The sequence below is a fragment of the Megascapheus bottae genome, chromosome 2 (genome assembly GCF_031878675.1).
Source record: "Megascapheus bottae isolate mThoBot1 chromosome 2, mThoBot2.hap1, whole genome shotgun sequence".
Taxonomy (NCBI): domain Eukaryota; kingdom Metazoa; phylum Chordata; class Mammalia; order Rodentia; family Geomyidae; genus Megascapheus; species Megascapheus bottae.
Genome location: NC_143510.1, coordinates 14044219 through 14070894, shown reverse-complemented (window position 1 = coordinate 14070894; position 26676 = coordinate 14044219). Strand labels below are relative to the sequence as shown.

General features: G+C 39.7%; 1 protein-coding gene across 1 annotated transcript in view; it reads right to left on the bottom strand.

Moving 5' to 3' along the window:
- Appl1 (adaptor protein, phosphotyrosine interacting with PH domain and leucine zipper 1) overlaps nt 1-25299 on the bottom strand; it is a 50562-nt gene extending 25263 nt beyond the window's left edge. Inside the window, exons 1-8 of the mRNA XM_090320738.1 lie at nt 25161-25299; nt 16606-16704; nt 14297-14356; nt 12455-12526; nt 8196-8283; nt 6799-6840; nt 5322-5380; nt 1276-1422 (exon numbers count right to left, since the gene is read on the bottom strand). Of these exons, the coding sequence (XP_090176864.1) occupies nt 1276-1422; nt 5322-5380; nt 6799-6840; nt 8196-8283; nt 12455-12526; nt 14297-14356; nt 16606-16704; nt 25161-25214 (621 nt within the window). The 5' untranslated portion in view covers nt 25215-25299. The remainder of the gene's footprint in view (nt 1-1275; nt 1423-5321; nt 5381-6798; nt 6841-8195; nt 8284-12454; nt 12527-14296; nt 14357-16605; nt 16705-25160) is intronic.
- Between the last annotated feature and the right edge of the window lie 1377 nt (nt 25300-26676).

Sequence of the window (26676 nt, the reverse complement as noted above, 5' to 3'; positions counted from 1 at the left end):
TAACTCAGGTTACCCCCAAACTTGAACTTCCTGTTTCAGCAACCTAAACGCTCTGATTACTACAATGTACCACCATACCTGGCCTATAAATACTCTTTTACCCACAAGAATACCCAGATTTTTAAGGAACTGATATATTACCCAACTCAGTGGTCTAGCCTCCTTCTTCATAAGTACCTTTTTGGCCAACTGAGTGCATCTATCTATCTATCTATCTATCTATCTATTTATCTTTGTTGTTGTTTTCTGCCAGTCCTGGGGCTTGAACTCAGGTCCTGGGCACTGACCCTAATCTTCTTTTGCTCAAGGCTAGGGCTCTACCACTTGAGCCACAGAATCACTTCCAGCTTTTTCTGTCTATGTGGTACTGAGGAATTGAACCCAGGGTTTTATGCATGCTAAGCAAGCATCTTACCACTAAGCCACATTCCCAGCCCTCATTTATATTTTTTACCTTTAATGTATGCAAAGAACATAGAACAAATTAAATTTGTTCATTCTCTTTCAGATTTATTTGAAAGAAGAATGAGTTGGGTGCTGGTGTCTCATGCTTGAAATCCTAGCTACTCAGGAAGCTAAGATTTAAGGATCCTAGCTCGAAACCAGACCAGACAGAAAAGTTTACAAGACTTTTATCTCCAGTTAAATAGCAAAAAAAAAAAAAAAAAAAGCCAGAAGTAAAACTCATAGGGCAGTGGTCAGGACTACAGCAAAAAAAGCTAAATATGAATGTCAGGCTCTTTTTGAATGACAGACTCAATTTGTAACTCTACTTACTCAGGAGGATTTGGGTTCAAAGTAGACTAACCACCAAAAAAAAAAAAAAATAAGCCAGAAGTGGAACTATGGCTCAAGTTGTAGAGTTTTAGCCTTGAGTAAAATAGCTAAGGATAACACCCAAGACCTAAGTTCAAGCCCAAAGACAGGAACAAAACAAAAAAGAAAATGAGTTGAAAAGTTTCTGTAACAGGTATAGCTCTCAAAATCACTTAGCTTTCTGTTGCATATTCCCAACTATAGTTTAAAAAAAAAAGATCTAAATACAATATATCTATATTTCACTTACTCTAAAACATTTGAGATCTTCATTTATAAGGAAAACCACTTTCATATACCTTAGAATTGTACAATGATAATACTTTTAAATTACTAATTAAAAACCAAGACGTAAATAAGTTTGTTGACAAGGCTGTATTATCTTTGCAGTTAATTATAAATATAAAGCCTACTATAAAAGATTTAAGATAGTTTTAATTTTCAAAACATAGTATTTACCTGAGCTTGCATATACCCAAGCAGAGGTTCTAACAATGCTATTTTCTTCTTGTATTGAAGAGTATTTAATGCACAGAAATAATGCATCATAGTCTGGTGTTGTTTCTTTCTGGAAGTGTATACATCTTCTGTTACTTCATATTTTATCTTTACATGAAAAAAAATAAATACTATTAATTGGTGAATTCCAAAGTGTCTTCAGCAGTAGTTGCGGGAAGAAGCCTACCTAGGAAAATAGTATATCCTAATTTCCAAACATAACTTTCCCGTTTCCTGAGCTATTACAAATCCTTATTACAATGCCTAAGCTGACTTTCCCCTTGAACAATCACATCATTAACAATTGTATATTTACATACATAACCATAAATATAACTATCTAAACTAAGCGTGGCACAGAAAATCTATTCTTGGTTCTCTTCCTACTACAATCCTGCTTTTCTATTTGCTTGTCTCCCTTCATTTAAAATACTTATGTTCTCCTGTGTCCTTTCATTCAAACAACCAATTTTCAATGAGAAAAAAACAGGTAATATTCACTAGGCTCTTTTCTTTCTTTCTTCATAATACTTGATTAAGAACAAAGAATATGACAAAATACATCAATGATTCAATAGTGCCAAAATTTTTTCTCTCGGGGCTCGGAGTTTGGCCTATGCACATACATAGAAAAGGGCTAAAAGTGGTGCTGTTGCTCAAGTGGTAGAGCCCTAGTCTTGAGAAAACTCAAGGACAGTGCTCAGGCCCTGAGTTCAAGCCACAGGACTGGCAAAAAAAAAAAAATTATGGGAAGAATTTAATGAAAATTTGCTATCTTCACAGATACTCCGTGAATTACTTAATTTTAACTTGACAATTATTAAGTTTAGGTTTTCTAAAGAAATAGGAAAATAGGGCTTGAAATTAAGTAACTGATACAAAGTAGCAGAATTCTGACTCCAGTGCTCTAGATACATAAGCAAGTACTCTTTTTTTTTAAATACTAGCAATGATGTTGATCAAGATCACTCTACTCAAACTGACATGTTGAATTGAAAATCCTTTGTACAGCTACTTAAACATAATTTTTTTTCTGTTCCTGGGGACTTGAACTTTGGGCCTGGGAGTTGTCCTTGAGCTCCTTTTGCCCAAGACTAGCACTCTACCCACTTGAGCCTCAGTGCCACTTCCAGCTTTAATCTGTGATTAACTGGAGATCAGAGTCTCAGGGACTTTCCTGACTTTCCTGTACAAGATGGCTTGGAACAATGATCCTCAGATCCCAGCCTCCTGGGAAGCCTGAATTACAGGTGTAAGACTAGCAAGATAGTTAATTTTTTTATTTTTTTTATTTTTTTTGCCAGTCCTGGGCTTGAGCTCAGGGCCTGAGCACTGTCCTTGGACTTTCTCAAGGCTATATAGCTCTATCACTTGAGCCTTAGCACCACTTCTGGATTTTTTTCTATGTATGTGATACCAAGGAATCGAACCGGGGTCTTCGTGCCAATTAGGCAAGCACTCTACCACTAGGCTAAACTCCTGGCCCCCAAGATAATTAATTTTAATGCCCTACCTCTAATCCCCAAACAGTAGTGTCTATTTATCTCATCCCCAATGTCAACTCTTAAAATTATAAACTTTTCCAATTCACCAAAGCTCTCTCTGTACTCTTGAAATTTTTAAAAAAATCCTCTATGGGGTCGGGAGTTTGGCCTAGTGGTAGATTGCTTGCCTAGCATGCATGAAGACCCAGGTTCGATTCCTTGGTACCACATACATAGAAAAAAGCCAGAAATGGTGCTGAGGCTCAAGTGGTAGAGCTCTAAACTTGAGAAAATCCAAGGACAGCGCTCAGGCCCTGAGCTCAAGCCCAGGACTGGCAAAAAAAAAAAAAAAAAAAAACCACCTCTATGACTGAATTTAACATACAGCGATCCATGCTGCCTCTTCACCCTTGGACAATGGCCCCCTAGAGTCCAGTCATATGTGTCTACATAGATATCTTCAATAAATGTGGTGAGTCCATATCTTGAGGGAAGATCAAAGTCCACTCACTTTCCCCAAGGCCTCCTAGTACTATGTGATATATAGGAAATGCCCAATCAATTTTTGAAATTAAAAGTATTTATCAAACAAGATAAAATAATGGCGTTTGCAGGGAAATGGATGAATCTAGAGCGAATCATGTTGAGTGAGACCAAAGGAACAAAAGACACATGATATCCTTAATATGTGGCTATTAGATCCAAACAGTGCAAGAGGGAGGACTCAATGTTTGCATACCCAATGCTATGGACATAGTATGGGAAATATAAACACAACTACATAGGCATAAAAACTTATGACTCAGGGGCCGGGAGTTTGGCCTAGTGGTAAAGTGCTTGCTTAGCATGCACGAAGACCCGGGTTTGATTCCTCAGTACCCCACATACATAGCAAAAAGCTGGAAGTGGTGCTGAGGCTCAAGTGGTAGAGTGCTAGCGTTGAGAAAGTCCAAGGACAGTGCTCAGGCCCTGAGCTCAAGCCCAGGACTAGCAAAAAAAAAAACAACTCATGACTCTACAGACATAATGTTTTACTACATTGATTAATACATATCTATGATATAAAAACCCTTAGCCTAATGTTTAACACGTCACTTGAAATATGATTTAAAAATCAATGTTAATAAGTTCTTTAATAAAAAAAAAAGTATCTGTCAAGCTTGGCACTGGTGGCTCACGCCTATAATCCTAGCTACTCAGGAGGCTGAGATCTAAGAACCCCAGTTCAAAGCCTGCCTTGGCATAAAAATCCTTGAGACTCTCATCTTCAATTAACCACCAGAAAATTGGATGTGGCACTATGGCTCAAAGTGGTACAGTGCTAGACTTGAGTTGAAGAGCTCAGGGACAGTGCCCAGAGTTCAAGCTACAAGACCACAACAAATAAATACAAACACACACATTTTTTTTTCAATTCTTTGAACAATCAGAGACAAACTTAGAGGCTAAACTATTTTTATAAGACAAAATGACTACTGTAAATCTCAAAATGTATAGATTTTATCGTATTTGAATCACCAACTAATTCAACAACTAAAATTTGAACTGGAACCAGATGCTGGTAACTCATGCATATAATCCTAGCTACCCAGGAGGCTGAGATTTAACGATTAAAATTCCAAGCCAGCCAAGAGACTTTTACCTTGAATTAACCAGCAAAAGGCAGAAAGTAGAGCTGTGGCTTAGTGATGAGAGCGATGTAGCCAAAAATAGCTCAGGGCCTGAGCTCCAGGCCCTGAGTTTAAGTCCCATGACCACCAGCACCCTCCCCCCCCCAAAAAAAAATGAACTGGAAAGATCTGTGGACTACGCTTTGTGCAAGAAACATAATCTGTGTTGTCACAGTTGTGGCACAGTATACCATGCCCAATCATGGATTATCACAAGCAGTCACTGTATTTCTACCAACAGTTATAGAGACAATAAATACCAAGTCTGAGGTAAAGAGATGTTCTCACTTATAAGCACCTACATGTTTAAGCCTTAGATTAGGCACACAGACAAACCTGTCAATATTCTCACTAATCTTTACTTAAATACTTCATTCTTCATATATACAGTGTACTGTTTCTGAGTTTCATGCCTTAGAATCAAAAGCAAATAGTCCCTATAAATGAAGGCTTAATAACAGAATTTCATTAAGTCATATGTACAACAGTTTAACTTCTTGACTAGTTAGACTTAAAAGACATTTCTTAGAACTCATATAGGTCAAATAAGAACAGAACATGTGCTGTGCTACAAAAATACAAAGCAAAAGAAGCAGTGTTACTTCTGGACATCAACTACCATTTTAGAATCGTTACATTTATTCATAACTTATTCAATTCTGGCAGAAGAAATGAATTTTGTTTAAAGTGACCAACAACTGTCAAAAAAGTTCTAAGCATCTAGCAGAGAAGAATTATCTAAAAGAAAAACATACATAAATTAACTCTTGGCTCTATTTTTAAACAGGAAAATTAAACCACCTAATAAAATAACAATTAATTGTGATACTGAAGGAATAGGTATGTATCACACCTTGTCATTTTCTCTTTTTTTTGACAATCGGCTATATCTGTTAATTGCAGCATCATGATCTGGAAGGGAAAAATAATGGGTGTTAACAATTGTAGCACTTTGCAAAACTTCCAAATGTTTTAAAGGATTTTTACATATGCATCTTTCTGCAATATACCCTACATGGGATCCCTACCATGGGATCACTGTATTCAAATTATTCCCACATCCAATTTTCCCCCTAAAATATGTCTATTTAATCAAACTCATAAAAAGAGAGGGGAAAAGAATCCAAAGAAATTGTAACTAAATTTTTTTTTTTACTTATTTTTAGTCTTCCAGGCAAGAATGGCTCACACCTATAACCCTAGCTACTCAGGGGGTTGAGATTTGAGGATCACCATGCAAAAGTAGAAAAGGCTATGACACACTTGTCTCCAATTAACCAGCAGAAAGCTGGAAGGAGAACTCAAGTGGCAGAACACCAGACTTGAACAGAAAAGACAGAGAGCAAGGCTCTGAGTTTAAGCCCCAGTAGTGGTGCTATATACATGAGTTAGTCTTAAAAAATGCAAATGCTCATAAAAAAGTAGGAATGGCTGCAAGTTCAGAGGTCACTTGCCTAGAATGCATTAGTCCCTCAACTGAAGCCCCAGAACCATCAAAAAAGAGAAAGAGAGGGAGGGAAGAGCTAAAATATTCAGAAAATCAAGGTGAAATACTGTAACATTTCTTCAGAAATTATGAAAATAAGGGCCAGAAATGTGGTCTAGTAGTAGGAAGAGAGCTTGCCTACCATATACAAAGTCCTGAGTTCTATTCCTCTATACCATATACACAGAAAAAGCCAGAAGTGGTGCTATGGCCCACGTGGTAGAACACTAGCCTTAAGAAAGCTCAAGGACAAGCCAAGCATGGTGGCTTATGGCTGTAATACTAGCTACTCAGGAGGCTGAGATCTAAGGATTGGTGTTCAAAGCCAGCACAGTCACTAAAGAACGTGAGACTCCTATCTCCAATTAAATCACTAAAAAACTGGAAGTGGGGCTATGGCTCAAGGGGTAGGGCGATAGCCTTGAACTGAAGAGAGCTCAAGGACAATACCCAGGCCCAGGGGTAGGGCGCTAGCCTTGAGATGAAGAGCTCAGGGACAGTGCCCAGAACCAGAGTTCAAGTCCAATGACTCACAAAAAACAAAGAAAGAAAGAAAAGAAAAGAAAGCTCAAAGACAATGCCTAGGTCCTAAGTTCAAGTCCCAGGACTGGCAAAAAAGAAAAAAAAAAGAAATTATGAAGGTAGGAAATTATAAGACTGATATAGCTACCTTTAAATTTTTTTTCTCATAAATTGCATATTCAATAACATTAATTTAAATAATATTCACTGAAACTTTTAATTGGATCCTTTTTTTACAATTATTGCAAAGAAACATCAATGATGTACACTGACAAATGCATCACACACAAAAAGAAATTAATGTAAAGTATTTGAAGCTTACCATTACTAGCAATCTGAAACACTTCTTTTAAAGTCAGTATTTCTGAAAAAGTTCCAAGAATAACTTCAGTTTAGTGCAGTTTTAAAGTATCTTAAGTCTATTTATAAAACAATCAATATCATGTAAGCAATAGTCTAAAGAACTGTTTGTACTTCATATACAAGGCAAAAAGTTACTGTTTCTATTAGTCCATGGAAGATTTACTATCATTAACAACGCATCACCAGAAAACCTACTTATTGCAAATTAGTAATATGACTCACAACAAGTCTTCAACCCCCTTGCAAACATTAAGATATACAAATATGGGCCGGGAGTTTGGCCTAGTGGTCTAACATGCACACAAGACCCAGGTTCGATTCCTCAGTACCACATATATAGAAAAAAAAGCTGGGAATGGTGCTATGGCTCCAGTGGTACAGCTCCAGCCTTGAGAAAGCCCAAGGACAGTGCTCAGGCCCGGAGTTCACAGCCTAGGACTGGCAAAAAAAAAAAAAAAAGATATGCAAATATTCTGATTACCAGAATCTAGTAATTCATTTTTTGATGACTTTCATGACAAAGGACAGTTATTACATTATGCAGTCCTACTCTTAGAATGTGAGAAAAGTATTCTTTCTTGACTTTGGAAAGACAGCTCTTGAAAATCATCACAATAATTAACTCCATCTTTAAATCACAATTGCTATTGTCTGTGTAATTTAAATACTTTAACAATTCACTTAGATGCTATTTTAATGCTTTTGTACTTTACAGATATGGGAAATAAAAGTCATATGACTGAGTTTATAAATGATGAGAAAAAATCAATTATCTAAAACTTCCATTTTATCACCTAGTAACCCTAACATGTGCCAAAAAAAAAAAAAAAAAATGTACCATCTACTAAGTCATAGGTTGTTAGATCTTCCAGCACCCCCACTCTGATGTCACTCTAGCACTACTGTGTCTATTGTGTCACTAGCCTAGTTCAAACCTTGGTAATACCTCACTGAACTGTTAGGCCAGTCTTCTAGACATCAAATCCACTCTCTTCTACTTCCCAAAACAAAAAGATTGTGTCTCTTTACTTCTTATAGACCTCCATTGTATTCTCCTTGAAAATAAACACAAGTCCAATATCTATAGCATAACCTAGCTCCATTTAATCTATTCCTAAATTCATCTGCTTCATCTCAACATCTAGCATACACAAAGACCTGGGTTCGAGTCCTCATTACCACATACATAGAAAAAGCTGGAAGTGGTGCTGTGGCTCAAGTCATAGAGCTCTAGCCTTGAGAAAGCACAAGGACAGTGCTCAGGTCCTGAGTTCAAGCCCCAGGATGAACAAAAAAATGGTTTGAACATGAACATATGAAAACTGATAAAAGTAAATGTAAGCTTGATTTCAATACCTTTCAGATCTCTTTCTTTAAACTGGGTAATGGGGAACATCATGGCATCAGCAAGTTGAGTTGAAAGCACTGCATGACAAGAGCTAAGCTAGTAAAAGAAGACCAAAACTGTTAAATAACATAACATTTGTAACAAATGTCTATACAGAGACATCTAGCCACTGGTATGTAAATCAGAATCAAGTTTTAAAAGATTTGGGTACATTTTACATAAGAAGATATAAACTATATCATTATGCATTCTATAGTTGAAAATATACAGTCAAAAAAAAACCCAAAAAACCATGCAGCTGAGCGTTGTGGCTCACGCCTATAATCCTAGCTAGTCAGGAGGCTGAGACCTGAGGATCAAGGTTCAAAGCCAGCCCAGGCACCAAAGGACCTGAGACTCTATCTCCAATTAACCTCTAGAAAACTGGAAGTGGTACTTGGCTAAAGAGTAGGACAATAACCTTGAGCTGAAGAGCTCAGGGACGGTGACGGCTGAGTTCAAGGCTGAGTTCAAGTTCATAACCCACAAAAAAAAAAAAAAAAAAAAGTTAAAACTCTCAAAAGAACGCAAGATGATCCTGGATTTGGCAATCATTACTTAGATTTGACACTAAAAGTACAAGAAAAAAAATGTAAATTAAACTACATGAAAATTAGAAATTTCTGTGCATTAAAAGACAGCAATAATATTAAGTGAAAGGAAGCAAAGTATGATGCACATGCCTGTAATCCAACACCAAAGAGGTAAAGCCAGGAAGATTTTGAGTTCAAAGATAGCCTGAGCTATATACTGAGACCCTGTTTCAAAAAAATAAAAAAAATTAAGGACCTGCAGTGTAGCCTAGTAGTAGAATGTTCACCTAGCATACACAAAACCATGGGTTCAATTTCTCAGTACTACATACACACACAAAAGCCAGAAGTGGTGTTGTGGCTCAAGTATTAGAGCACTAGTCTTGAGGTGATGAGTTCAGGGACAGCACCCAGGCCCAGTGTTCAAGCCCCACGACTGATGGGGGGTGGGGGGGGAGAAAGGGGTCAAGAATGTGGCATAATGGGAAAGTGTTTGCCTGGCATGCATAAAGCCCTGTGTTTGATTCCTCAGCACCACATACACAGAAATAGCCAGAAGTGCTGCTGTGGTTCAAGTGCTGCTGTGGTTCAAGTGCTGCTGTGGTTCAAGTATTAGAGAACTATCCTGGAGAAAAGCTCAAGGATAGTGCCCAGGCCCTGACTCCAAGAGCCAGGACTGGCAAAAAAAAAAAAAAAAAAAAAAGATAAGCTACTTAATTTAAAGATTGAAAAGGATGTTAACAGGTACTTCTCTAAAAATAAACAAATGACAGAGCAGGCTCTACAATCAAAAATTGTCAACAAAATTACCATATAACAGCGGGTGCAGTGGTTCAAGTCTGTAATACTAGCTACTCAGGAGACTAAGAACTGAGGATCATGATTTAAAGCCAATCTGGGCTCCAATTACCCACCAGAAATCTGGAACTAGCATTGTGGCTCAAGGGGTAGAGTGGTAGCCTTGAGCTGAAAAGCTCAGGGACACCACTCAGGCCCAAAAGTTCAAGATCCAGGACCCACAAAAAAAAAAAAAAAAAAAAAAAAGACATTTAAAAAAATTATCATATAATCTAGCTCCTACTCCTGGGTATATAAAACAAACTTGTATATTGTATATTAGTGGTCATAACAGCTCTATTCACATACCTAATAGTAGAAACAACCCAAATACCTATAACAAATGGATAAATGTAGTATATCCCTATAGTGAAACTTTATTTGGATAAAAAAAGAATGAAGTGGGACCGGGAGTTTGGCCTAGTGGTTAAAGTGCTTGCCTAGCATGCATGAAGACCCGGGTTCGATTTCTCGGTACCACATACATAGAAAAAAGCCGGAAGTGGTGCTGAGGCTCAAGTGGTAGAGCTCTAGCCTTGAGAAAGTCCAAGGACAGTGCTCAGGCCCTGAGCTCAAGCCCAGGACTGGCAAAAAAAAAAAAAAAAAGAATGAAGTGTTGATATATTACAATATGGATAAACCTAAATACTAAATGAAGCAGGCAGTTACAAAAGTTCGCAAATTACATGAGCCCCTTTACATGAAACATCTAAAACAGAGACAGAAGCAGATTAGTAGCTGCCAAAGACTGGGGAGAAGAGAGAAGGAAACTGTTTAATGGGCAGAAGGTTTCCTTCTCTACACCAGTGGTAGAGAAATACTCACCTAGCAAATGCAAGGCCCTGGGATTGATCTCCAACATTCAAAATGTTTATGTACGTGCACGTACACGAGCACATACACACACACACACACACACACACACACACACACACACACTCTTTTCCAGGTAAGAGGGCAAGGCAAAAAACAACAAAAAGTTATTACTATAACAGTAAAGGACTCTCCACCTATCTTTTACAACCTTTCTTCTTTAAAGCTCCTCCTTGGTCTTTCTGTTTGTTTTATGACTTGTTTTGATGACTGGTCTGAAAAATTAAAATTGTTTTTGGCTGTTTTGGATGGGAAGATTAATAAGAACTAAAGTGTGGGCCGGGAGTTTGGCCTAGTGGTAGAGTGCTTGCCTAGCATGCATGAAGACCCGGGTGCGATTCCTTGGTACCACATACATAGAAAAAAGCCAGAAGTGGTGCTGAAGCTCAAGCGGTGGAGCTCTAGCCTTGAAAAATTCCAAGGACAGTGCTCAGGCCCTGAGCTCATGCCCAGGACTGGCAAAAAAATAAAATAAAATAAAATAAATAAGAGCTAAAGTGTAAAATGTTGCTAGATGCTATAGGAAAAACTACAAGGGGCCTAATTAAAGCTCACAATTTCACTTGTTTTCCCTGAAGACATCAAACAACATAGACAAGGCTGAATGATAACATGGAGTAGGAGTATAATTAGTTTTAATCTGATAAAAAGTACTCAAAAGGGCCGGGAGTTTGGCTTAGTGGTAGAGTGCTTGCCTAGCATGCACGAAGACCTGGGTTCGACTCCTCGGTACCACATATGCAGCAAAAAGCCAGAAGTGGTGCTGTGGCTCAAGTAGTAGAGCCCTAGCCTTGAGAAAAATCCAGGGACAGAGCTCAGGCCCTAAGCCCAAGCCCAGGACTGGCAAAGAAAAGTACTCAAAAAAAAAAAAAAAAAAAAAGAAGGACTACTTTATGTGACAGCCACCAAGATATGCAAATAAATCTAGTAATCTTTGTAACAAAACTTTAGTCATAAAATCATCATAATAAAAATTCCAGCTGGGCGCTGGTAACCCTAGCTTCTCAGGAGACTGAGATCTAAGGATCACAGTTCAAAGCCAGCCCAAGAAAGTAGAGTTATGGCTCAAAGTGGTAAAGCGATGGCCTTGAGCAAGAGAGCTCAGGAACAGTGCCTAGGTCCTAAGTTCAAGCCCCACACCGCTGATAGATTAAAAAAATAATAATTCCAAATAAAAACTGAATAATTTGGGGACTGAAGTGTGGCCTAGTAGTAGAGTGCCGGCCTAGCATTCATGAAGCCCTGGGTTCAACACGTCAGTACCACACATACATACAAAAGCTGAAAGTGGTGCTGTGGTTCAAGCAGTAGAGTGCGGCCTTGAGAAAGCTTAAGAACAGTGCCCAGGCCCTAAGTTTAAGACCCAGGACTAGCCAAAAACAACAACAACAAAACAAAATCTGTATAGTTTACTTATAATACCACTTATTCAGCTGTTAGTGGCTCATGCCTGCATTCCTAGCTACACTGAGTAAAGATTGTGGTTCAAAATCAGCTCAAGAACACAAATATGATTGGCGCTGGGACTGTGGCCTAGTGGGTAAATTGCTCGCCAAGCCCACTGAGGCCCTGAGTTCAAATTCCTTGGTACCACATGAACAAAAATAAATATAATAATTGGTGTTTCTTGGGCCCGGGAGTTTGGCCTAGTGTAGAGTGCTTGCCTAGCATGCACGAAGACCTGGGTTCGATTCCTTGGTACCACACACTTAGAAAAAGCCGGAAGTGGTGCTGAGGCTCAATTGGTAGAGCTCTAGCATTGAGAAAAATCCAAGGACAGTGCTCAGGCCCTGAGCTTAAGCCCAGGACTGGCAAAAAAAAAAAAAAAAAATGGCGTTTCTTTAAAGAACACAAATCTGAGACTTTTTATATCCAATCAATCAGAAAAAGTGAGAAGTGGAGATGTAGTTCAAGTGGTAGAATGTCAGCACTCAAATAAAATGATTAAGTTAAATAAACTTTATTCAAGCAAAATAAACATTTACCTCATCTATAACTTTTGAAAACTGTTGTAAAGTAGATGTCATAACTTCATCATCACCTCCCAATGGAAAACGCTGAAAAGTACAAAACAGAGATGAGGCGAAAGTTCAATACTATACATTTTTTTGTGTGTGTGAATGACATCAATTTATATTTTTAATCAGTTTTAGAGAACTTCTATAATTTTAAATAAGCTCCAAAAACTCCATTTTTGCAGAATAACTTTCATAGTTAATAAACGTAAAAAAATATTTCCTAAGTGAACAATTAACATAATATACTAGAATGTGCAAATGAGCAGTTATTGGAGTCCTTTGAACTACTAACCTATAACCTTAAGCAAGATTCAATTGTTTTCTTTTCTTTTTTTTTTTTTTTTTTTTGGCCAGTCCTGGGGCTTGAACTCAGGACCTGGGCACCGTCATTAGACACATTTTGCTCAAGGCTAGTGCTCCGCCACTTGAGACACTTCCAGCTTTTTTAATGTATATGGTACCAAGGAATCAAACCCAGGATTTTGTATTAGGCAAGCACTCTACTACATTTGTAAAAAGAAAAACTATAGGGGCCAGGAATTTGGCCTAGTGGTAGAGTGCTTGCCTAGCATGCACGAAGACCGGGGTTCAACTCCTTGGTACCACATACATAGAAAAAAAGCTGGAAGTGGTGCTGAGGCTCAAGTGGTAGCCTAGAGAAAGTTCAAGGACAGTGCTAAGGCCCTGAGCTCAAGCCCAGGACTGGCAAAAAAACAAACAAACAAACAAAAAAACCTATATAAACTTTATATCTAGTTAATATATCAAATATTAAATCACTAAAATAATCACAAACTAATGGATATAATAGAATTTCAAAGGCATAGTTTATTAATTCAAAGAAACTTAGCTAGATGCACAAAATCATGCCTATAATCTCAACTACTTGGGAGGTAAGTTGGGAGGTAAGACTGTGGGTCAAGGCTGAACCAAGTAAGAAGTCAAAAAGGCTTCATCACCACCAAGAAGCCAGGAATAGTAATATGTGCCTGTGATACTAGCTACATTGAAGACATAGACAGGAAGATTATAGTCCAAGGCTATGCAAGACAAAAAGTGAGAATAAAAATACAAAAAAAAAAAAAAAATACAGCCTAAAGCAAGAAAGAAAAATGTGGTTCAAGATGTGGCAATATGGGGCCGGGAGTTTGGCCTAGTGGTAGAGTGCTTGCCTAGCATGTATGAAGACCGGGGTTCAATTCCTCGGTACCACATACATAGAAAAAAGCTAGTAGTGCTGTGACTCAAGTGGTAGAGCTCCAACCTTGAGAATACCCAAGGACAGTGCTCAGCCCCTAAGTTCAAGCCCCAAGACTGGCAAAAAAAAAAAAAAATGTGGCAATGTGGGTTCAAGTGGTAGACTTCAAGACAAGGTTCTAAGTTCAAATTTCCCCAATACCATACCAAAAAACCCAAACAAAGAAGGACAAGCATGGTGGCTACATGCTTATAATCCTAGCACTCAGGAAGATGACACAATCAAGGCCTAGAACAAGGCCCGGTATGGAAAAAAAAAGCTTAAGGATTACTGATAAGAAAATCTATCACTTTTTTTTTTTTTTTGCCAGTCCTGGGGCTTGAACTTAGGGCCTGAGCACTATACTTGGGCTTTCCTTAAGGTCAGAACTCTACCACGTAAGCCACATCACCACTTCCAGCTTTTTCTGTATAAGTGGTACCAAGGAACTCAATCCCGGTCTTTGTGCATGCACTGTACCACTAGGCCAAACTCCCAATGCAAGAAAATCTATCACTTTCTGTATCACCATACATGTTAAATCATGCTTTTAACATTTTGATATACAATACCTGTTTTTCATATTCTTTTAAAAGTTTCGAAGTGAGATGTGTTGCTGCACTTAACTCATTCTAAAAAAAAAAAAAAGGATTCAAATTAGCACAATACTACTGACTAAGAAAAGAATCTTAAAGGCCAATTTTACTTATTTTTACTTATTAGCACTTAACATAAATGTTCAACACATTTTTGAAAACTTTCATTAATTCATGAGAAACTGAACTGTCATTAAAGCATTTCAAAAGAGAACTGAACCTCAATGTCAAGAAATACAACAATGCACTTAGTATGTGCTTTATCCTTTTTTTGTTGTTTTGTTTTGCCAGTCCTCAGGCTTGAACTCGGGGCTTGGGCACTGTCCTTGGACAGTTTTTGCTCAAGGCTAATGCTCTGCCACTTGAGCCACAGTGCCACTGGCTCAAGTGGTAAAGAGCTAGCTTTGAGCAAAACAAGCTCAGGGAGGGCCAGGAGCATGGCCTAATGGTAGAGTGCCTACCTAGCATGCAGGAAGCTCAGGGTTTGATACCTTGATACCACAGGAAAAAAAGCCAGAAGTGGTGCTATGGCTCAAGTGATAGAGCTGTACATATTGTACAAAATTTTTAGAGATTCTATATTCATGACCCTCTATTCTCTCTAGGTGATGATAATAGATTTAAGAATTTAATAACTATCAAATGTAACTGAAATAGAAAAAAAAGCTACAACATGAAAACACCTACTTATTGAATATTTAGGTTCAGAAATCAAACCCTGCAAACATTATAGCAACTTTCATGTAGGTATGAAATGTGATTAAGGAAAAAACTGGGGAAAAATGAAAATGTGTACACTTAATCCCATAAAAGTACATTACAAAATTCAAACTGCTGGGCCAGAAGTTTGGCCTAGTGGTAGAGTGCTTGCCTAGCATGCAAGAAGACCTGGGTTCGATTCCTCAGTACCACATACAAATAAAAAAGCTAGCAGTGGTGCTGTGGCTCAAGTGGTCAAGTTCCTTGAGAAAGCTCGAGGACAGTGTTTAGGCCTTGAGCCCAAGCCCAGGACTGGAATGCAAGAAAAAAAGAAAAAAGAAAAGGAAGTAAAAATTCAAATTACTATGTTAAAGCTTAAGTTATAGCTCAATATGATACATTGTTTATACAAGGCCAGGCAAACTCCAGCTTAAGGGAGACATTGGTAGAAAGATCATAGTCTAAGTCTAAGGTTAGTTAGCTCTGGGAAAATGGTGAGTCACTATATGAAAAATAACCTAAAACAAAAAAGGAGTGGCAGCATGCTTCAAATTGCTGACAGCTTGTCTAGCAAACTCAAGACTCTTGAGTTCAAACTCCAGTTCTAATTCAAATTGTATTTACTCTATCCTATGAGAAAATCCAGTCTTAAGGCCTCCTTTATATTCATCAGTATACCTCAGAGATATATCCAATTTTTATTACCATCTAATAACATCTTAGATACAAATCCTCTACTCAAGAAGGGGACATGGCCTTGTCCCACTGTATTCCTAGCTACTGTGGAGGCTTAGAGGCTAGTATTCAAAGCTAGCCTATGCAGGAAAGTCTCTAAGACTCTTGCCTCCAATTAACCACCAAAAAGCTGGAAGCAGAGCTATGGCTCAAGTGGTAGAATATCAAGCCTTGAATGAAGGAAAAAAAAAAAAAAAAAACAAAGGACAGAACCCAAGTCCAAGTTTAAGCCACAGTTTGGCACAGAAGGTGATAAAGGATCCATGCTCCTTACAATTTGAAGCATAATTAGGGAATATACCAATGAGTCTTCAGTCAAATCACTAACAGTGAGATAAATAAAAGGATTTTTTTCTTTTTTTCTTTTTTAAAAGCCCTTACTATATTTGGGAAGAGGGATGGATATTTCAATCTTATCATTTTCACAGTGCTATAAACTGTATACTAGTAATTTAAGCTTTGTAGTACATTACACTTAATGTTCCTTGACCTTTTCAACAAAAACACCAGGAGTGCAGGACAGGGATAGTAGGCACCAATAAATCAGACACTATCTCCTCAAGTGGCTTAAAGACTCATCATTTAAGTAGCATTTATTAGCCAGGCACAGGTGGCTCACATCTGTAATCCTAGTAACTCAGGAGGCTAAGGTATGAGTACTGTAGTTCAAAACCAGCCAGAATATAAAAAGTGCATGTGACTCTTATCTCTAACCACTAAAACACAGAAGTTAAGCTGTAGCTCAAGTGGTAGAGCACCAGCCTTAAGAGAAAAAGCAAAGGGATAGTAGCCTACCCCTGAATTCAAGCTCCAGTAACGTTCATAAATAAATAATAGCCTTAACATTTTACCTGTGCATCATAAATCCGATGCATAGCTTGATACAACTGATTCATATAGTTGGAAATAGCTGTGGCATCCTCTTCAAATACACCCAGTAAAGATCGTGTCTGTATAAAATGAGTAAGTTTATGTTAATCATTATATAAATCAGATTAAAAATTTTTCTAAAGTTAAAATCCCAAGATAACAGACCTCTAGTAATTAATTCTGACTCTACACTTATTTTTTCAATTTATTGCTATTATAAACGTAATATACAGAAGGGCAACAGGAAGTCAGATAAGGAGTACATTTCTTTTTGAACAATGTCACCCCTTCTCTAGCTCTCTCCCAGTTTCTCCCTCCTATCCCCACCCATGAGTTGTATAGTTCATTTTCAACATAATGACTAGTAACAAGTAACATTGCTGCATTTTAAACCTATTTTTATATTAATGACTAGAAACTAATGCCTTTAATGTATGTATCAATGTGTAAGAAGTAATGCACTTACTATCTGGTGAATATAACTGTAACCCCTCTATACATTACAATAAAAAAAGAAACATCTTTTGTTCTGTTTCAAGACTTATTTTCCAAGTACATCATAAACTGTTTAAGAAACAACAAAGGGGCAGAGAGCATGGTCTAGTGGTAGAATGTTTGCCTAGCATGTACGAAGACCTGGGTTTGATTCTTAGGTAGCAAATACTCAGTAAAAGCCAGAAGTGGTGCTTTGGCTCAAGTGGTAGAGCATTAGCCTTGAGCAAAAAGTGTCCAAGGACAGTGCTCGGGCCCTGAGTTCAAGCCCCAGGACTGGCAAAAAAAAAACCAAAAAAACAAATAGAAGTAAATAAAAATGAACTGTAACAATCAAAACTTAGGGTTTGATTCTCAGCACAAGAGCAGTAGGGGATAAAACTAAAATAGTATTCTGTGTAGAGATACATAAATGCTCTATTTCAAAATATGTTATTGTGATTATTTTATCTTGTTCTGTAATTTTGTCTATCAGTACCAAATCCCTATCTTAATCTAAAATAATACCACAGTACAACTTCCCATCATATAACTTATCAGTCTATAAAATGCTAACTAGGTTTCCCCAAATAAAGAATTTGGGTTTTTTTTTTGTATTTCTATACTGTTTTACAGTCTATTTTCTTTCCACAACGAACATATAAAACTGATCTTTATGACAGAAAAAAATTTAAGTGGTAAAGATGTCAACAGAAATTATCCAAGTTAACAAAAGTCAAATTATCAAAAGAAAGGTGAGCTTACCCTTTTATATTCCAAAAGGAAGATAAGAATTAAAATATCAAGCCGGGTGAGGTGGCTTGTAATCCTAGCTACTCAGAAGGCTGAGATCTGAGGATCAAGGTTCAAAGCCAGCCAGGGCACCAAAGACTTTAAGACTCTTATCTCCAATTAATCACTAGAAAATGAGAAGTAGGGCTGTGGCTCCAGGAATAGGGTGGTATCCTTGAGCATAAGAGCTCAGGGACAACACCCAGACCCAGGGGAAGGGCAGTAGCCTTGAGCTCAAGAGTTCAGGGACAGTGCCCAGGCCCAGAGTTCAAGCCCCATGACCCACAAAAAAAAAAAATTGAAATATCAACAAGCAATAAGATAAGTGAAGTTTAATATCCAAAGAATGACCTTTTTTATTCTTCCCCTAGCTTCCTATGCTCAGTAGAAAAAACTACATTAAAATACTATAAAGAGAAAAATAGAACAAGATAATTATGCCATTGATGAAGTCCACATTCTCAGTTACTACTTAAGTATCTGAGATTTGGAACTGATAATCAAAACAACAAACAAAAGAGAAAGTCCTTTTTTTTTTTTAGGAGGTGAGGATAGGGGTGGAGTTTCCACATCAAGAAACCAAGCACACTCATGCTATCTCAGCAAGTAGCTAACACTACTGGCATGCACCACACCAGGCTGAATTTGATGTAATCTCTTTTCCACTCTAGTACTTCACTTACATTTTCCAGAGTGCTATTTTACATGTTAAAAAAAAAAAAAAACAACACTTTAGCAATTGCCATTCTTAAGAAAAACTTGCCACTACGTTGCATTCTTTTTCTCCAAAAACAGGCAATTCAATTCCAATTCAAGGACATATATTTATTTATAAACATGTTGTATATTTAAGCTAAAAAGTTCTTTTTTTCCATATATTTTTATTGTAATTAATAGAAGGGTTACATTATATTCACCAGATAGAAGGTACATTACTGCACAAACATTGATACCCTTATTCATGTCATGGTCCCCATTTCCCTCCCCCACTTCGCTGCTCATCTTTATTTCCCCCCTTCCCTATACAATTTCAAATAACCAATTAAGCATACATAGAATATATCAGATAACAAGGTGAGATATTGTAACAATATGAGATAACCAAGGGACAGCAAAAGAGATGAGAGATACCATAGTACATTAAAAACAACAATCACTCATTATATGGCTTTTGTTTCTATGTCCTGGAGGTCTTTTCATTTAGTGTCCTTCTATATGGCCTTAAGTATCTACGTTTTGTTCTATTGTAAATCTCAGTTAGGAGAGCCCCAAGGTTTCTACTGATTATGACAAATGAGGGAAACCATTCAGCCTATGTTCCTTTGAGTCTGGCTTACTTCACTTAATATAATTTTTTAAAAAGTTCTTATATTCAAAACAGGCCTGACACAAATCTCCCCTTTGTGTGTGGGTGAATGTGTGTTGTTCGGGGGACTGAACTTACAACAGTAGGCAAATGTTTTCCCACTAAGTACACCCACACTCTAGTTCCTCACTTTAAGAAAATGAATATCAAATTCAATACTGCATAATTATTATTTATGTAGCTAACAAAAACAGAATCAATATGAAACAATTTTATTGAATTTATAATAATATCCTTTGCCAGACATATCAATTTTCTATACTACATCTGGCCCAACTGAGTACTTTGATTAGAATCAAATGATTTAATGGTGGGGAGAGGGGACTAAGTATTTTAGGAGATGTAGTTCAAGTGGTAGGCCATCAGCCTTCAACAAAAAAGGCCAATCAAGATTGAGGGGCTGTGAGTTCAAGCCCCAATCCCAGCACGTGTGCACACACACACACCACAAGTTTTCAGGGTTCTTTGCTACTCTACCTGGACTACATAATTGAGAACAAAAACGTACACCCAAATACTTACATCAGCCATACTTCTAAAAGCTGAACTTTGGAAAACTGACAACAGTGGTAGCCATGAGAAATGTTACCACCTGTAGCTCTCAACTACTCAGGATACTGAGATCTCTCCAACTAGATGAGCAGCACAGCAAGATTTCCCCTCAAAGAAAAAAGAAGCCGGGCTGGGCGCCATGGCTCATGCCTGTAATCTTAGCTATTCAGGAGGCTGAGATATGAGGATCAAGGTTCAAAGCCAGCCCGGGCACAAAAGGACCTGAAACTCTTATCTCCAATTAACCACTAGAAAACGGGAAGTGGAGCTTGGCTCAAGGGTTAAGGTGGTAGCCTTGAGCTGAAGAGCTCAGGGACAGTGCCCAGGCCAAGTTCAAGACCCCCCCCCCAAAAAAAGAAGTCCAGCGCAGTGGCTCACACCTGTAATCCTACCTACTCAGGAAGCTGAGATCTGAGGACAAAGGTTCAAAGCCAGCCCAGGCACTAAAGAACCTGAGACTCTTATCTCCAATTAACCACTAGAAAACAGAAAGGAAGTGGGGCTGTGGCTCAAGGGGTAGGACAGCACCCAGGCCCAGCATCAAAGCCCCACAGAAGAAGAAGGAAAAGGAGGAGGAGGAGGAGGAGGAGGAGGAGGAGGAGGAGGAGGAGGAGGAGGAGGAGGAGGAGGAGGAGGAGGGGAGAGGAAGAGGGAGAGGGAGAGGGGGAGAGGAAGAGGGGGAGAGGAGAGGGAGGGGGAGGAAGAAGAGAAGGAAGAGAAGGGGTGGAGAAAAGTAAGTCTGTTGAGTCAACTGACTTTTGTATGGCAAAGGACATAGCTAGTAATCAGGAAGCCTACAGAGTGGGAGAAGATCTTCACCAACCAAACAACCGACAAAGGCCTCATATCTAAAATATATCAACAACTCAAAAAATTGAATCACTCCAAAACTAACCTCCAAAGTAACAACCATCCCATTAAAAAATGGGCCAAAGACTTAAAGAGAGTCTTCTCTGAAGAAGAAACAAAAATGGCCTATAGACACATGAAGAAATGCTCAACATAAAAGAAATGCAAATCAAAACAACTCTAAGATTCCACCTCACTCCAGCTAGAATGGCCAGGATCAGGAAAACGAATGACAACAGATGCTGGAGGGGATGTGGCCAGGAGGGATCACTACTACACTGTTGGTGGGAGTGCAAACTCGTTCAACCACTATGGAAAGCAGTGTGGCAGTGCCTCAAAAGGCTAAACATAGAACTCCCCTATGACCCAGCAATTCCACTACTTGGCATTTACCCAACCACCCAGAAACAAGGACATACTAAACCCACTAGCACAACAATGTTCATTGCAGCACTATTCACCATAGCAAAGATATGGAACCAACCTAGATGTCCCTCAGTTGATGAATGGATCAACAAGTTGTGGTATTTGTACAGAATGGAATTCTATGCTGCTGTCAGAAAGAATGACATCGCCCCATTTGTTAGGAAATGGAAAGACTTAGAAAAAATCATATTAAGTGAAGTAAGCCAGACTCAAAGGAACTTAGGCTCAATGGTTTCCCTCATTCGTCATAATCAGTAGAAACCTTGGGCTCTACTAGCAGAGATTTGCAATAGAGCAAAATCTTGATATATAAGGACATATAATGTGAAGCTAATTGAAAGGACCTCCAGGATAGTGAAACAAAAGCCATATAATGAATGATTGTTGTCCTTAATGTACTATGTTGTCTCTCATCTCCTTTGCTGTCCCTTGGTTATCTCATATTGGTATAGTATCTCACTTTGTTATCTGATATATTGAATTTATTTGTATTTGGATATTTGAAATTTGATAGGGAAGGGGGGAAAACCAAGACGGGTAGGGGGTGTGGGGGGGGAGGGAAACGGGTACCAAGACATGTGAAAGGGTATCAATGTATGTGAATTAATGCACCTTCTATCTGGCAAATATCATGTAACCCTTTTACTAATTACAATAAAAAAAATAAAATATAAAAATAAAATAAAATAAAATAAATAAAAATAAAGAAAAAATAAAGAAAAGAAAAAAAAAAAAAGAAAATGTGCAAGTAAGACACTTGGTGGCTTACACACACCTGTAATCCTGGCTACTCAGGAGACTGAGAGCTGAGGATAGTAGCTCAAAATCCAACCTGGGAAGAAAAGTCCGGGAGATTCTTCCTTGCAATTAACCAGTAAGAAGTTGAATGTGTGGATGTGGCTCAGGTGGTAGTGTCAGCCTTGGAGCGAAGTATGTGTATGGAAAGCCTAGTGAGAGGCCTCAAATTCAAGTCCCAGCACCAAAAAAAAAAAAAAAAAACAGGTACCTATGCCCCATGCCTGTAATGTAGTTACACAAGAAACTGAGATCTGAGGAAGATAGTTCAAACCCAGCTCTAGCAGGAAAGTCCATGAACCTCTTAGTTCCAATTAACCACCAAAAATGCTGGTAGTAGAACACTGGCCTTGAACAAAAAAAGCTCAGGCCTCAGGCCCAGCATGAAGAAGAAGAGAAAGAAAAAGAAAAGAAAAGAAAGAAAAAAGGAAGAAAAGTTTTCAATCATCAAAATTTTCCTGAGGATTTAAGAACATATAGATACTTAATTTATGTTAAAAGATTTTTTTTAAATGTTGGGTTTACCCAAATGTCTAGAAACAAAACCATAATAAAGCCACTAGCTATGATGTTCATTGCAGCATTATTTATCATAGCTAAGATAAGGAACCAACCCAGATGCCCCTCAGTAAATGAATGGATCAAGAAGATGTGGTACTTATACACAATGGAATTCTATGCTGCCATCAGAAAGAATGACTTCGCCCCATTCATAAAGAAATGGACAGACTTGGGAAAAAAAAAACATATTAAGTGAAGTAAGCCAGACCCAAAGGAAAATAGGACTCATGGTTTCCCTCATTTGTGATAATTAGTACACATCTAGGACTCTCCTGGTAGAGGATGACAATAGCTCAAAAGCTATGTACATATGGTCAAACAGGATGAGACTAAACAAAATGAACTCCAGGATATGGAAACAAGAGGTTTATCTTTGTGATTGTTGTTCTCAATGTACTATGTGCAATTATTTCTTTTCTCTTTTTTTCTCCTTACGGTTAATTTCATGTGGTTACTGTATCTGGTGTATTGGATATACATTTATTTGTTTATTTGAAACAGGGAAGGGAAGGGGGAAAACAAAATGATTGGGAGGGAAAGGGGGATAAAAACATGAGAAGGGGTATCAATGTTCAAGAAGTAATGCACCCACTACCTGACGAATGTGACTGTAACCCCTCTATACATTACCCCAACAATAAAATTTTAAAAAATAAAAATAGAATAAGTTGTCGGAGCCAAAAACATAGCCTAGCCTGAAGCCCTGGGTTTGATTCTAAGGTAGCACATACTCAGAAAAAGCCAGAAGTAGAGCTATGGCTCAAGTGGCAGAGCACTAACTTTAAGCAAAATGCATCCAAGGACAGTGCCCAAGCCCTGAGTTCAAGCCCCAAAACTGGCAAGAAAAAAAAAAACTGCTATGTACAAATATCCCCAACTACACTAAAACATGCATAAAATGCTAGAAGAGAGCCAAAACAGAGTATACTCTCCCACTTGTGTGGTCCTATTTTGTACCTTCTTTCTAAAAAAAAGCAACAATTATTTTTTATAATCAGGGTTAAAAATCTTAAACATTCTCTAACTACATTAACTGAAGCTTACAGAAGTTGTGTGAACTGACTTTAAAAAAAAAAAAAGGTATTATGTGTGACAGTAAAAATCCTTTTCTCTTCCATCCCAGATCCAAGTCTTGCCATCCTGCCATCAAGTTCTCGCTAAGAATTACCTCCAATTGTCTTCCCTTTCTAAATCTCAGTTGTCCTGACTATTTTCTCAAGTATTATCCTATTCAAATTTGACTAAGATCTAAGAGATACCAATGTGCTAACTGATTTTAAAATACTATGAGTAGACATGTGAATAATGGTTAAACTTTAATCTTCAAATTGTAAAGTATATGCAAAGTTCAAGATTATCTGGCTCAAAAGTCTTATCTTTCAAAAGTCACTAGGCAAGCCCTACCTATCTGTTTATGTAGGATACAAGAGAAGGTAAACCAACTTAAGTTTGTTGTTGTTGTTTTTTTAACTTTCAGCGCAGATGTTAGGATAACAGGTTAAGGGGGGGCGGGAAAAAGAAATACTTCCTGCTTTCTGCACATTACACCAATACCATCCACTAAAACTGCTGCAAATTCTCTGAAACAAATGCTAGATTACAACTTCATACCGAGGAAGGCACTATGAAGAATTTGATTTGGCTGTGAGACAACCCAAAATGTGTACTCCTCTTTGTTGAATGTACACTGACTGATAAGAATACTTTACCAGCAAGCAACAGGCCGGTGTAGATAACTTTCGGGACAGAAAAAGAACAAATCAGTTTTATAATCAGAGTCCGATTTCAACTCGACAACTAAAATTGGCCACGAATGCATAGCAAAAAAAGAAAAGAAAGAAAAAGAAAAAAGTCACCATCCTGGAAAGAAGGGTTGTAAACAATAACTAAGAAAATGTTTTGATCTAAGTGGTTACGGAAGCGACATGGCTTCATATCGCTTGTACGGAAGCAGAGTGCAGGGATGAAGTTTCTCTTACGCCAAATCGGAGCCGACTTTTTTTTTATTTTTTTAATTGAGCTGATTGATTACATTCTTTAGTGCGGGGGGAAGGGGCGAACGCCAGCAAATTGTTACAGTTTCGGCATCGTTCCCAATGCACCCAGAATCCGGACTCTTATTTTGGTGGGTTCGTCGGGGCCGGGTCTGCAGCGCGAGGCCCCGCAGCCCCCGCGCCGCGGAAGCGCCTTCGTCCAGTCACGCGTCGCTCGGCTCCGGTGACAGCCACCGGGACCCGCCGCGACAGCAGCGCACGCGGCCCGGGCGGGCGCAGGCGCGGACGCCCGGCGGAGGCTCGGCCCGCCGTCCTCCCCACTCCCCGCCTCCCGGCCCCACGACGCGCCTCGGCCGCCTCCCGGAGAAACAGCCATTTCCTCCCCAGCATCCACCGCCGCCGCAGCCGCCGCAGCCACCTCCCGCGTCTTCTCGGAACACCGCACGACCGGCGCTCATCGCCTCACGAAACCCCGCAAACTTCAGATTATAAGGAGACCTGACCCGTGGAGACCACGGACCCCACGAGAGGCGGCGGCAGTGACGGCGGCCCCGCGCGCGGGCCTCGGTCCAGTCACGCGCGCGCCGGCCTCGGGCCCGGCCTCCACTGGGCGCGGCCGCGACGGGTGGCGGACGGGCGGAGGACGGGCGGCGGCGGCGGCCACCAGGCCTGCGGCCCGCGGCCCGCATCTCCCCCGCCGCCCCGCCCGCCGCCGCCGCCCGCACCTCACCTGCGGGCTGTCCTCCAGCGTCTCTTCGATGGGCAGCTTGTCGATCCCCGGCATGGTGGCGAAGCGAAGGCGACAGCTGGAGACGCGGCAGCCGCCCACAAACCCGAGTGCCGGCCCACCCGCAGCTAACCCCAGCCCACCCGCTCCCAGGCGCTGCCTCCGCCCGCGCCAGGCTGCCAGCCGCGGTGAGGCCGCGAGGGAAATCCCGCCCTCCACGCTCTAGGCCCCGCCCCTTGGTCGTTCATTGGCGGGGGGCGATGTCCATCAGCACTGCAGGGCTGAGTGGGCGGTTCCTGCGAGGCGCGGGGCGTTCTGCGGCCGGGACTGGAGTCTCCGCAACGCTGGGGCGGGTCTCTGACTGCCATCCCCGCGCGCGCGCGCCTTGGGGAGTAAGTCTTAGAGGAGACAGTCCTGGTCCTCTCGGGTGAGGTCCGCCCCGGGAGATTTGAGTCAGCTTTATCTCATCCGGACCTTGTGTCCTTAGCAACCTGGGGATGAGGAGGAGGGAAAAGCTAAGTTTCCTTAAATCATAACCTTTCCAACCCTTGCCCGAAACTTCTGCAGCAAGGAGGTAATGGTGAACTCACCAGTCCGTGGAATGGGAGCTTTTCTGGTGATCTATAAGCAAAATCAGTTTTCTGGGCACTTGGGTATCAGTATTACTTAGTTAAAAGTTCGTGACTTTGTTGACAACACCTTAACCCTGAGATTAATTTCCATACTTCTTTTTATATCACAAAGGAAAACCTCTTGTTTTCTTTTTTAATCTCGATACACTTGTCAGTTATGTAACTTTTTTTTTTTTTTTTTTTTTGCCAGTCCTGGGCTTGAGCTCAGGGCCTGAGCCCTGTCCTTGGACTTTCTCAAGGCTAGCACTCTACCACTTGAGCCTCAGCACCATTTCCAGCTTTTGTCTATGTATGTGGTACCAAGGAATGGACCCCAGGTCTTTGTGCACGCTAGGCAAGCACTTTAACCACTAGGCCAAACTCCCGGCCCAGTTATGTAACTTTTTTTTGTTTTGTTTGTTTGTTTGTGCTGCTACTGGAGCTCAAACTCTATGCCTGGTGCACTTCTATTTTTTTGGTTCAAATCTGACTATCATTGGAACTACCGCTCCATTTGTGGGCTTTTGCATGCTAGGCAAGCATTCTATTAGACCACAGGCCTGGCCCCTCCTAATATCTTGAATGAAAGATAAGATCATGTTCTTGAACTTCTGTGGGTTCTGGGTGCCAGTAGTTCTAATAATAGTAATAGTACTGTCAGTAGTCCTAGCTGCTCAGGAGGCTGAAGTCTGTCCAGGTCAGACAGGAAAGTTAATCTCCAATTTACCACCAAAACATACACACACACACACACACACACACACACACACACACACGAAACTGTGGCTTCAGTGGTAAAGCAGCAGCTTTGAGCAAATAAAGCCAAGAAACAGTGCCCAGGCCCCAAGTTCAAGCCTTAGTATTAACCAAAGAAAAGAAAGCCTGGTGCTAGTAGGTCATGCCTGTGA